Here is a 12,085-nt window from a genome sequence, read left to right as displayed (position 1 = left end):
TTGAGCTCATTGGTAACAGAAGCACAGCCTAGTGCCATGCAGAGGGGAGTGGATGCTCAGGCTCCGTGAACCGCATCTTAGGACCATCACAAAATCCTAGAACCACAGCCCTTCAGAAGCCCCGAGTCCAGAAATCCTAAATGCTAACATAATGGCCACCTCGCAGGAAGCAGCCCTCAGGTTTAGGTGAGCTTGGAGCCCTCCCATGTCCATCATCTTATTTCATCCTCAAGAAGACCTGATGAGGTCAGTTACTGAGGACTCACACTTATGTGCCCATGGTCACACTGAGCTGAGCTTCTTTCTTTTTGATGTATTTATTTATTTATTTTTGGCTGTGTTGGTTCTTCGTTGCTGCACGCGGGCTTTCTCTAGTTGTAGCGAGCGGGGGCTATGCTTCGTTGTGGTGCGCGGGCTTCTCACTGTGGTGGCTTCTCTTGTTGCGGAGCACGGGCTGTAGGCGTGCGGGCTTCAGTAGTTGTGGGACGCAGGCTCAGTAGTCACGGCTCGCAGGTTCGAGAGCGCAGGCTCAGTAGTGGTGGCGCACAGGCTTAGTTGCTCCGCGGCATGGGGGATCTTCCCGGACCAGGGCTCGAACCCATGTCCCCTGCATTGGTAGGCGGAGTCTCAACCACTGCGCCACCAGGGAAGTCCCTGAACTTCTAACCAAAAGGAAAAGGCAGCACTGGATGGACAGGGAGCACTGGCCGCCAAGCCCCAACTCTGCCCCCAAATGGTTGTGTGAACTTGGGCCTCAGTTTCCACACCTGTCAATGGGGCAGTTCCCACTAGAACCGAGGGAATGTCCCCTCCTCTGTGCCTTTCCCTGTTTAACAAAGGCAGACAATGGGGGAGCGGGGGTGGGGGTGAGGAAGAAACAGGTGCCCTCGTGCACCCGGGTACCAGCCTCAGCTCTGCCCTTGGACCCGAGGCTGCTGTCCACAAAGGACCCTGATCTTTCCTAGAACCACCTACCAGCCCTGCCCAAGGCCCTGCTCAGGGAGTTAGGAGGCCTGGGGTCTGGGGCCACCTTCTCTGCTGAGGCCTTGGTCTCTTTGGGCCTTGGAGTCCTTGTCTACAAAGGGGTCAGAGGTCCCAGCCCCCAGCTGAGCCCTGCCCCCATCTTACATTCCGATTTTCATGACAGCAGCGCGAGGGAGGAGGTCTCAGTTCTCTCCAGAGGACTGTGTCCCCCAAGGCTATACAGAGATTTGGTGGCCAGTGGTGGCAGAGCCCTGAGGACTAGCCTGGGAGAGAGACTCAAACCCAAGCCCCATCCCTGTCTCAGCCGCCGGATGACCAGGCCCCAGGCCCCCGCCCCCTGATACCCACTCACCAGTTGAATTCATCGTAGTCGTTGTGGACTTCCCACCAGAAGTACAGCCAGGTGAGCGTGAGGCCGAAGGTCAAGGTGAGAAGCAGAAACCACAGGCGCTCCCACTGGAGGGGCCAAAGGAGGAAAGGGGTCAAGTGGGGCAGGGACGGCCCCAGGCCACATCCACCCAGCATGCTCCCACCCCTCCCCCTTTGTAACCCCGCTGCCAGGCAGGGATCACTGCCCTCTTCACACGGGTGGGGACCTGAGGCTCAGAGAGGGAAGTGACCTATCCAACATCACTGAGCCCCAAGTCACAAAACAGTGGGGAGCCAGAGCTGGGCCCCTTGTGCTGCAGCCTGAGGCCCTTCCAGTGTGCACCAGTCTCCAGGAGCAAAGGCCATATCTGCCTAGGCCTTCACACTGGGAGGGTGATCCGCAGTCTGAGGGTCACATTCCTCACCTCCTTCCCTCCTCACACACGCCTGCAAAGTAGGTGTTCTTCCTCACCTCTGCCCCCTGCTACACTGAGGCCCAGAGAGGTGAAGTGACTTGCCCAAGTCACACAGCAAGTTAGAAGAGGATTAAAGAGCAGTGCCCCAGCCTCTAGAGTTGAAGGAATGCGGTGTTCTACAACCCCCAGCAGGGGTGGCCTCTCTCTCCTGGCGGGGGGCAGGGGGCTGCTGCCGCCAGCCACCTCTGCTGCTTCCCGAGAGGCCTGCAGGCACTTCCGCTGGGCCCTTGGGCTCATCCCTGCTTTCATCCGTCCCCTTATCTCAGAAGCACAACAAGCTTGGAACATCCTGCTCTCTGGGAAACTGCTGAGATCATCAGTACAAACAACAGACCTTGAGGGGAAGTCAGTGCAGGAGACAACCAAGACCACCCTCCACCTTGAGGGGCTGGAGGGCTGGAGGGCTTGGAGCAGCGCAACATCTCACCCAGCCACTTCCCAGGCCCCTTGCCGGGCTCCCCGCAGCTTTCCGGGCTTCTTTGATCCTTCCTGCACCGGACAGCCAGCTTGGAGGTGCGGTTCTAATCCCAATGGCTCCATCTAGAAAGCAGCCCCACTCTGGTCCATAGGGCAACCCTCCTGCTCCCTGAGGCCTGCCCCGTCCCAGCAGGGTGGACCCCATCTCCTCAGAGCTTCCATAACTGTTGCACCCGTGTCGGTTAAGGCACAGACCCTGCAGTTCTAGAACTGTCCTTCTATATGTCGGTCCCCCCTGCTACACTGTAAGCACCTTGAAGATCTGGGTGGTCTTCATATTCCCAGGGTAGGTGGCAACTTAGGGAAGATTCGATAGTGAGATGGCAGGTGAGCAAAGATCCTCTCTCCTACTCTGGCATGAGTATGCCCACCCAGGAGAGACTTCACCGGGGGCTTACCACCCTACCTCCACAGAGGAGCCCTTGGTCTTTTGTGAACCCCGAGCCAGCAGCGGTGAGTGGCCATCTGTCCACAGAGATCACTCTGCCTCAGCAGGTGCAAGGCCTCTGGCCAGAGGACAAGGTTCTGAGAAGGGCCCGGGTGAGGGGTAAGCCTCTGCCTATGATGGGTCCTGTCCCAGGCCAGCAGCATGGAGTCCCATGGGACCAGGGAAATAGCTGCAGGGACAGTGGCAGGTAGAGAACCCGCCACAGGTGCCGGAGGGTGGGGAATGTCCTATGGTGATGTGTGATGCAGGACCCAGGGGCAATTCTGACAGGTGGCCAGAAAGACCGCAGGTGTCAGGAGGGCCCACAGCACACAGGGGTCCTGTGAACTAAGGGCCACGGTCCTCACTTGGCTGGATCCTGAGAGTGGGGCAGGGAGGACAGGGCAAGAATGAGGGGCTGCCGCCCCTCCCTACCCCTGGGAACCGCAACAAAGAACTAGGGACCCCATTATTGGAGCCAGGCATGAGCCGGGGCTGGGGGCCACCCAGGGATGAAAGTCCTGGGAGCTGAAAGCCAGAGGTCCCACGGCCACAGGGAGCCTGTACATGGGGATAAAGAGGCCCCATCCACAGTAGGGATGGAGGGGGCAGGTCACTCTAAGAACAATCAGAGGAAAAAACTGAATGGCAGGGGCTGGAAGAAAGGGGAGGGAAGGCCAGGAACTGGGGGAGGAAGTGGCCTGGGGAGCAGCTCCACTGACAAAGAGGCTCCAAATGGCACTAATGGTCCTTGTCAGGGCATGTTACAGGAGAGGGGCCTGAGCCAGCTCCGCCCCCCAACAAGCCTGCCTGGCCCTGCTCCAGAGATGCAGGCTGTGAGGCCACGGCCATGCTGGCAGGGATGGGGGAGCCACTGGCCCTCCATCACCTCCCACAGTCTGTACAATGCCTGGGTATTTACCCCCAACTCAGAGCAAACAAAGACACCAAGACTCAGAGAAGGGCCACCGCATATGGCTGAGCAAGGAGTGGCGCTCACATCATGGCCACCAGCGATGTCCTTATTCGTCATGACAGTTTTCGAGCAGGTAACAGTCGAGACCCCTGGGGAAGGGGCGCTCTTTGCTAATTTGCACAGAGGCTCAATATGGATGAGTGGAGGTGAGTCAGAGATTGAGCAACGTATACAAGGTGAGCAAGTCGGGGAGAAGTGGAGGGGGGCGTTGAACACAGGTGCCCCAGCAGGAGGCGATCCCCTGCTGCCCCCTTGGGAACCAGCCCCGCACAGCTCTCGCAAAACCCGCCCTTGCCCTCTGGGACCCAGGCATGTTAATCCCAGACCCAGTTCGGCCTCCTGAGAGTCCTTTATCCTCTCTTGCTGGAGTCCACACCCTAGGCCAAGCCTTCTTCTCCTTCAGGAAGCTCTCCCATCCCTCCAGCTCCCAAGACGTCCTTTTCTTTTTTCTTTTCTTTCTTTTTTTTTTTTTTTTTGGCCATGCCACGTGGCATGTGGGATCTTAGTTCCCCTACCAGGGATCGAACCCATGCCCGCTGCAGTGGAAGTATGGCGGGGAAGTAGAAGTCTCTTGGTACCCATCAACTTGACTGTCAATCACATTCTGAACTGTGGAGGTGGAAAGAATCCAGGCTCAAGAGGGAGACAGACCTGGCTCTGCCACTTGGGTGAGTTACTTAACCCCTCTGAGCCTCAGTTTCCTCACCTATAAAATGGGAATAACACCCCCTACTGTGGAGGGCTGATGTTCAATGAGGTGATATACATCAAGCGGCACACCGTAGGTGCACACTGAGGGACAGTTCACTGGGCTGTGGACTCCTTCAGGGCAGGGATGGCTGAGGCTCAGACATGGTGTGAGGAACAGAAGGTGTGGACGTGGTGGGGATGCAGGGAGGTCTCAGGGCCACCAGTGGACAAGGACATCACCCAACCCCAGATTTATCCTCAGACGAAGGCTGGGGTCCCCAGGGAACCAAGGGAAGGAGCTCCCATTGTGACACCACAGCCCCTTCCTTCCAGTCTTGCAGCTGCCTGGGAGCAGGATGATGGTCAAGGCGCAAAGAAGGGCTGAGAGCAGCTGGGGAAGGGGACGGGCCCTGGCTGCGGGTGGGGCAGGGGGCTCCATCCCTGTTACAGGGGTGACTGTGGCGGAGAATCCCAGAGGCCCGGCCCCATCCCGTCTCCCCCCACTCTTGCCCCCATCCTCCAGGAAGACGAGACCCGTATGCCAGTTTCTCCTGCCCACTGTCTCCTCTTGGCTGTCACGTCTTCTCCTCACCCCTCTTGTCTCTGTCCCACCCCCAGCCTTCTGCATTTAGAGGAGAATGTGTGTGTGGAGAGAGAGCCTGTTAGCAGCTGGGGCTCACGGGGTCACAGAGCGCTGCAGCCACGAAGCCCAGCCCCGCACAGGACGTGTGCTGCCTGCCGTGGGCCCCTGCCCACCCCAGACCGCGGCCCTGGGCCAGAACGCACACAGACACTGCTCACACTGCTGGGGTCCCCCCGGGGCCTGGAGCACCTCCCCTGGGTCCCCCGAATTGACCCTGGAGACTGAAATCTGCGTCAGGACGGCCCCTGAGCACGAGCCGCCTCCCTGCCCTTGGTGCCCCCATGACCTCAGGTTCACTGGCGGAGGCAGAGCTGTCTCGCTGGACTCCTGTTCCCTGCCTGTCCTCCGGGGCAGAGACCGCCTCTGCGTCCTCCAGGATAGGAGCTTGCCCTGCTTCTGCTCCCACAGCTCCAGAGATGGGCACTCTCCCTGTGGGTGCTGCCTGGCCCTCCTCTGGGCTGAAAATGCTTCCCTCTGAGACAGCAGCCGGATAGAGGCAGGCTGTGTTTGGGAGTCCAGGAATGCTGGGTGTGACTGGCCACCTACTAAATGGGTGACCTTGGAGAAGACATTGCTTTATCCTCCCTGAGCGCCGGCTTCCTGCTCTGTAAAATGGGGACGGCAGTGTTGGACAGAAGTATCTGGCAACGGCAGGGTGTCAGAAGTTGTCCTTGCCTCCATCCCTGCCTGAGGTGCAGCTGATTTCTGCCTCCTCGGCTGCCACCCTGCAGTTGGTTCTCTGACACCACAGAGAACAAGTCCGGCAAAAGGGCAAGAACATGGGTCAAATGACCAGGGCGTGGGGGGAATACAATCAAGGGCTGGATTTTCATTCCCCGCCCTCTACCACTAGCCGCGTGGCTGCGGGCCAATCACTCGGGACCTCAAGCCTCAGCTTCCTCCTCTGTTCCTGCGGATGACATCACCTCTACCTCACAGGAGGGCTGCCAGGCTCAAATGGGATTACAGATGTAAGCCATACGTTGCCAAATCCACGATCGTTCCTATAATTATCATTTCGTGTCTGACAGTCCTTTAATTATGTGAAGACATTTATCAAGTCTTCCCCGCCCCCTGCTCTACATCACATATCCCCAGCTGATGAAGACAGCCAAGCGGATCACCCCCTCCCAGCCCAGGGTCGGTGCCATGGTCGGGGGATGCAGAGGTCAGGCCCAGCTCTGCAGGCTGCAGTCCTAGGAGCCAGCAAGGCTGAAGGAAGAAGATCCCACATCGCTGGCCACGGAGGACAGAGCCCTGTGTGAGCACTTCGCAGAGTTGGGGGTGGGGCAGTCCTAAGAGCCCTCTACCTGCTGCTTCACATCTTGCCCTCTCCACAGCTCTGCAAAGCAGACGGAATAGTCGGAGGAAACCAGGGCTCAGAGAGGGGAAGTGAGCTGCCCAAGGTCACAAAGGGCAAACGTAATGATGGAGCCAGAATTCACACCCAGCTCTGGGTGCCTCCAGCTTCAACTATCCCAAAGCAACAAGAAGCAAGACATGTAATTATCCTTGTCTGACCGAGGAGGAAACTGGCTCAGAGAGGCAAGGCCTTGCCCAAGGTCACACAGCAAGACACAGGCAGAGCCAGGGCGGGAACCTTGGAGTTTCAGAGTTAGAAAAGATTTCAGAGATCATCTTGCCTCATCCTCTAAAGGTCCAATTAAGAACTGGAGAAACTGAGACCCAAAGACAGGGAATGGCCTGGAAGGATGGACACAGGATTAATACCAGGTAAATTAGTACAGAAAGGATGGAGAATTCAACAGATGGTACTGGGACATCTGGACATCCATTTGGTAAAAAAATATATATAATTATAAAATATATAATATATAATTAGACCCACACCAAACTCAATTCCAGCATCTCCCCTCCACACCCGCGCCACCACTCTCTTCCTGTCATTCTACACACGTGCGGAGCCCTGGACACTGGGAGACGGATCAGGCTTGGACTCTCCCCTGAGCAACCTGCACAGAAGACTGACCAGCCAGCAGGCAACGCCAATCGTAGAAACGAGTGTGGCGAATGGGGCAAGCAAGGGCTACCAAGGAGCACACTGCCAGTTACGGGGGAAGGGGTGGTCTGGAGGCAGCAAAGCTGAAAGGAATGGGCTTGCTGGAATGGGCCTACCTGACAAGGTAAGGGCAGGGGGAGGGAGTGGAAGGTGCAACGGCACAGAGCCTGGCAGCTTTTGTTTGGGCCAACTGGCTTCTTAGGGGTTTATAAAAGCTTTCTCTAGGTAAGAGTAGTAACTTTCATATAGATTGTCTACTTTTTCTTATTTTATCAGTTGACTTTAATTTTGTTTTTCATGCTTTTTGTTTAAAACATTTACATTTTTACGCAATCAGATCTACCCCTTTTTCCTTTATGGGTCTTTGCCTTTGGTATCGTGTTTAGGGCAGGTGGCCCACGATTATAGATTTAATTCATATTTACACTGATAATTTCTCTTTGTTTACACTCGAATCTGTAATCCACCTACCTAGCTATAGCTCCATATGTGTGTATACGTGTATGGAGAGAGGTTTCAAAGCCTTTCCTCTAAAGCATGAAGATTAGAGTTTCTTTTACTTTACATCTTTCCGAGTTATTTGAATTTTCTCAACAAATGTGTGCTTCCTAAACAGAAAAAAAAGGATCTTAAAAAAAGAAAAAAATGCATTTCGTCCATCTGGAATTTCTTTTGATTTGAGGTAAGAGACAGGGATCTAATTTTACTTGCACCAGATGGATACTTCAGCTGTCCCTGTACGGTCTGTGATATTTGCAATGATTTCCGTCATTGTCTACCACACAGCACGCTCTCAGATGTGTGTGGGTTGTTTCTAGGTTTTCTAGTCTGTCCCAAGGCAGCCCTTCCCCGCGTGCCGGCTCCGCCTGGCACGGCTCCTTCCACGTGGCTGAGCTCAGCTCCCTGTGCCACTCCTGGGGTCCCGGCTCTGCTTTGAGGCCCCAGAGTCCAGCCGTGCCCCCAGCACCACACAGCCTTGCAGAGACTGGAGAGCGATTGAGGGGTGCCTCCCCGCCTAGTCTGTCCACCTGCAGGCCGCACCTCGGGCACACCAGCTCCTCTAATCGTCCTCCTGTTTCATCCTCGCCAAGTTCCTAACGGGGAGACTGGTGAATGTCAGCTGGGAACGGTGTGTGGAGCTCCCAGAAGAGAGAGCTGGGCAGCCCTGGCGGGATTACTCTGGCTCTGACCCAGGAGATTTGGGGGAGGAGGCAGCCTAGGGGGGTTTGAGATGGATCTCAGCATTAGGGCCGAGTAGGGAAAAGGATTAAAATCCCCAGCCCCCAGCCAGCTCCTGACAGCCTCAGAGGCTGGATTTATTTTTCCGGGCTACAGGAGCTGGGCGATTAGGCCTCTGTCTGCCCTTGCTTCTGCCAGGGTGCACTCAGAGTGGCTCATTAGGCAGGAGAATGAAGCCAGGCTCAGCCTGGAGCACCCCGTCCTTCCCCGAGCATCCTGTGGCTTGCGTCAGCCCTTGGGGAGACGTGAGCAGAAGAGCTGGGGGCCCTTAGGAGGGATTATCCCAGCGCCCTGCAGGGGGCCCGGCCAAGGCCACAGGGTGGTGAGTGGCCACAGCCTCTTGCTGACGCCCATCACCTCCTGCCCCATACATGCTCCCTAAGCAGACACGCAAGGTGGTCACAGAGGTCATGAACAAGAGCTTATTCGTCTTCCCGGGAGCGTGGCCTGGCCACGCCCGGCCCCCTCAGTGCCGTTCAGAGAGGAGGAGGTGGGGTGTGGGGGTTCCCAAAAGCCAGCGATGGCCTGGCTTTATTACAGCAATAAATCCTAGCTCCCTGTGCTGCAACAACTTCTGCCAGCCTCTCCTCTCTCATGGATGCAATAATATCATCTCCCATTTTCTTATCCTCATGGCAAACCTGCAAGGTTTACAGGATAAAATGGCTCTTATCATCGCCAGTTTAGAAGTGGGAGAATTGAAGCTCAGAGGGTTCCTCTCTGACCTGCTGGGTCCCTCTCCCCCAAAGCACCAAAGAAGGGAACAGCCATCCCTTTGAAAGTGTGTAGGGAGGACACGTTTTCCCCAAGTTGGAAAAGTGGTCTGTCCTGTTCAGGACGTGAGACACGTTGGTATCTGTTATCTAACTGGACCCTTGGGGCGTGGGTTTGTACCTCCACCTCACCCACAGCAAGCTGAGGCCCAGAAAGGGTCTGGCCTTGTCTAAGGCCACACACTAAGTCACTGGAGGAGGCAGGGTAGAGTTCAGGCCGCAGCTCCCTTAGCCAGGAATGGCCAGGTGCGTCTGGCTGACTCCAGTCACACCCTGGAGCCCATTCCAAAGGCTGCTTCCTCCAGGGAGCCCACCTTGGTTCCTGAGTGAGATCCACTCTTCCCTGCCCCATAGCCCTGCCACAGGCCCACGTGGTATTGATAGGACAAGAAGGTGGGGAGCCAGCTGGGAAACTCACCCCCTCCTCCTCCCACTGGCAGAGCCTGACCCCACCTCCAAGGGTGGCCTGGGAGGCCCCTCGGCTGAGTCAGCACCCCTCCCTGTCAGCCACAGCCAGGGACACTGGAATGCAGCATGCGCCCCTACTCTCCAGACCACCCAATGTTCCTTGGGGTGCTCACCTGGGAGCTCATCGCGGGTCCAGCCTCCCCACCCTCACTGGCTTCCTCACTTGCTCTTCAAGTCACCCGCTCAGTCTTCCTCCCACTCCTTGCCTGAGGTCCTCCTCTGAGCCAGGCCCTGGCTTCAGCACACTCACGGTCCAGTGGGAGAAACAGGAAGTCAGGACCCACATGGGCAGCCCAGGCCTGAGATGCTGCGGGAGCCCAGGGGAAGGGGAGAGGCAGGGAAGGAGGCCTGACTCTTTTGTCTGAAGGGGACACTTCTTAGAGGAATAGAGATCTGCGATGAGCCTTGAGAGGCAGAGACAAGAGAGAAGGCATTCCAGGCAGAAGGGACAGCGGAGCGAAGGGCAGTGCTGTGAACGGGTGAGGCAGGTTATCCCGGGATGGCTGTGTGGAGGGTGAAGGGTGACGGAGTGCTGATGGATTTCCCAGCAGCAGGTGTCTTCCTGCCATGGTGGGAGGTGCTCCCATCGAAAGAGGTAGGCAATGGTGCGGTGGCGGGGGGGTGGGGGGGGTGGGGTGCATTTTGTCTGTGTTCCACCCGCCCCCACTGCGCTATTCCTGGACACTCCTGAGACCGCGCGGCCTCTCACACACCCCCTGGGCACAGCATGGTTTCCCGACTCCAGGAATGGCCTCATCCAGCCAGGTGGAAATCATGGGATGACGGGAGGCATCATCAAAATTCTCTTCTGCAGCCAGTCTGCTGAATGCACCGTCTAGGTGTCTCTAGAATCCCTCCCTTTGCTACTTCTTTGCAGACCCCTCCCCCTAGTTGAGGCCTCAGCCTTTCTTGTCTAGCTCCCTGCCATCCCCGTCTCCACTCAAGGCCCCTCAGCACATTCTCCGTGATTGAACCAGAGTGGTCCTTGCACAGACCAAGTCCGACCGGGCTCCCACCTCCCAGGATGGAGTGCAGGCTCCCCAGCACAGCCTCTGGCTCAGGTCCCCTTGGCCACACGCTCTCCCTCCTAACACCTGAGCTGCACTGGGCCAAATCGCTTTCAGTTCCCAAACACAAGACACTCTTGTAACATGCAGCTCCCCTGCCTTCCCCACTCTGGCATGACATGATGTGCTAACTCTCTCTGACACCAGCTCAGGCAAGCTTTCCCGCCTGCGGTGTCCCTGGGGCCCCGCAGTGATCACCCTGGGTGGTCTGGAGGTCTGTTCTGATCTGTTCCCCACCCACTTAGGAGCCCTTCAAGGGAGGGAGGAACCAGGTTTGATATACCTTTGACCCCTGGACTCAGGGCAGGTATCAGGACAGGTCTGTTGATTGAGTAAGTAACCAACACATCCCAGGCAAGACTGTTTGGTGTGGAACGGGGGAGAGGGCACGGGACTGGGGGTGCAAGCAGGCGCAGTGCAAGCCGTGCCTTCAACTCCTCGGCTTGAATAAATCACTTCCTCTTCCTGGAGCCCCGTCCATAAGACAGAGGGGGTCAAAAGAAGCTTAAAACACCTTCAAAAGGCAAACGTACCATAGAAGTGCGAGAGAGTTGACTGTCTCCTTCAACGTCTCGGGCTGGAAGTTCCTCCAGGCATCTGACCTATATCCCTCTTGCTACAAAGGAGCTGGTTTTGACACTGTGCTGCCTCCCACAGATGCAGAGTCTTCAGGGCCCCCTGTGGGGATGGCCTGAGAGCTGCCTTCTGTCCTGCCCCATCCTTAATTGGCAATATTAGAGTAATGAGTCACAGACAACAACCAATTAATTATCCCCAGTTATAAAAAGCTTTTGCTTCCGCTTCCTAGCTGTCGAGTGAGCCAGCCTTCTGCTGCCAGGCTCCTCCACTTCCTCGGTGTTGGGGGGCAGGAGAGGACGTCATTTCATCCCTCTGGTCCTCAGTTTCCTGTTTCCTTATTTGTCAAGTGTGTGTCCTGGGGGGAGGGGACAGTGTGAGCAGAGGGTTGCAGGAGATGGGAATGTGAGGGGTGGGGAGGGGCAGGAAGGAAGGAGGCCAACCTGGATGGAGAGCAGCGGGGCGGGGGCTCCTTCCCAGGCTCCCTGCACCCCTCTTCCCTCCCCAGGATCCCCGTCCAGTACCGCGGGGCCAGCTCTTAACCAGGGAAGCACTGAGGGTGCCTAGCCTGGCATTCAAGCCATTCCCCAACTTGTCCCAAATGCTCCCGGTCCCTGCTCTTCTCTCTGTCAGGCAACTTCCCAAGTCCTCCTCCCAAGTCCTGCCTTTCTTCTTTAAACACACCCAGACTTGGGGCTTCCCTGGTGGCTCAGTGGTTAAGAATCTGCCTGCCAATGATGGGGACACGGGTTCGATACCTGGTCCGGGAAGACCTCACATGCCGCAGAGCAACTAAGCCCGTGCGCCACAACTACTGAGCCCACGTGCCACAACTACTGAAGCCCGCACACCTAGAGCCCATGTTCCGCAACAAGAGAAGCCACCACAACGAGAAGCCCG

At 56.8% G+C, this 12,085-nt stretch overlaps 1 protein-coding gene across 1 annotated transcript in view; it reads right to left on the bottom strand.

Annotated features, from left to right (window-relative positions):
• The window catches only part of GDPD5 (glycerophosphodiester phosphodiesterase domain containing 5), a gene marked incomplete at its 3' end in the record, with an annotated part of 54,636 nt that overhangs the window by 27,876 nt on the left and 14,675 nt on the right, over window positions 1-12,085 (bottom strand). Inside the window, exon 3 of the mRNA XM_082845819.1 lies at window positions 1,337-1,440. Within this exon, the coding sequence (XP_082701945.1) occupies window positions 1,337-1,440 (104 nt within the window). The remainder of the gene's footprint in view (window positions 1-1,336; window positions 1,441-12,085) is intronic.

This window comes from Leucopleurus acutus, assembly GCF_964270905.1.
Source record: "Leucopleurus acutus genome assembly, chromosome: 8".
Classification (NCBI taxonomy): domain Eukaryota; kingdom Metazoa; phylum Chordata; class Mammalia; order Artiodactyla; family Delphinidae; genus Leucopleurus; species Leucopleurus acutus.
The sequence above is the reverse complement of the archived record's forward strand: the minus strand, read 5'-3'. Positions and strand labels throughout refer to the sequence as shown.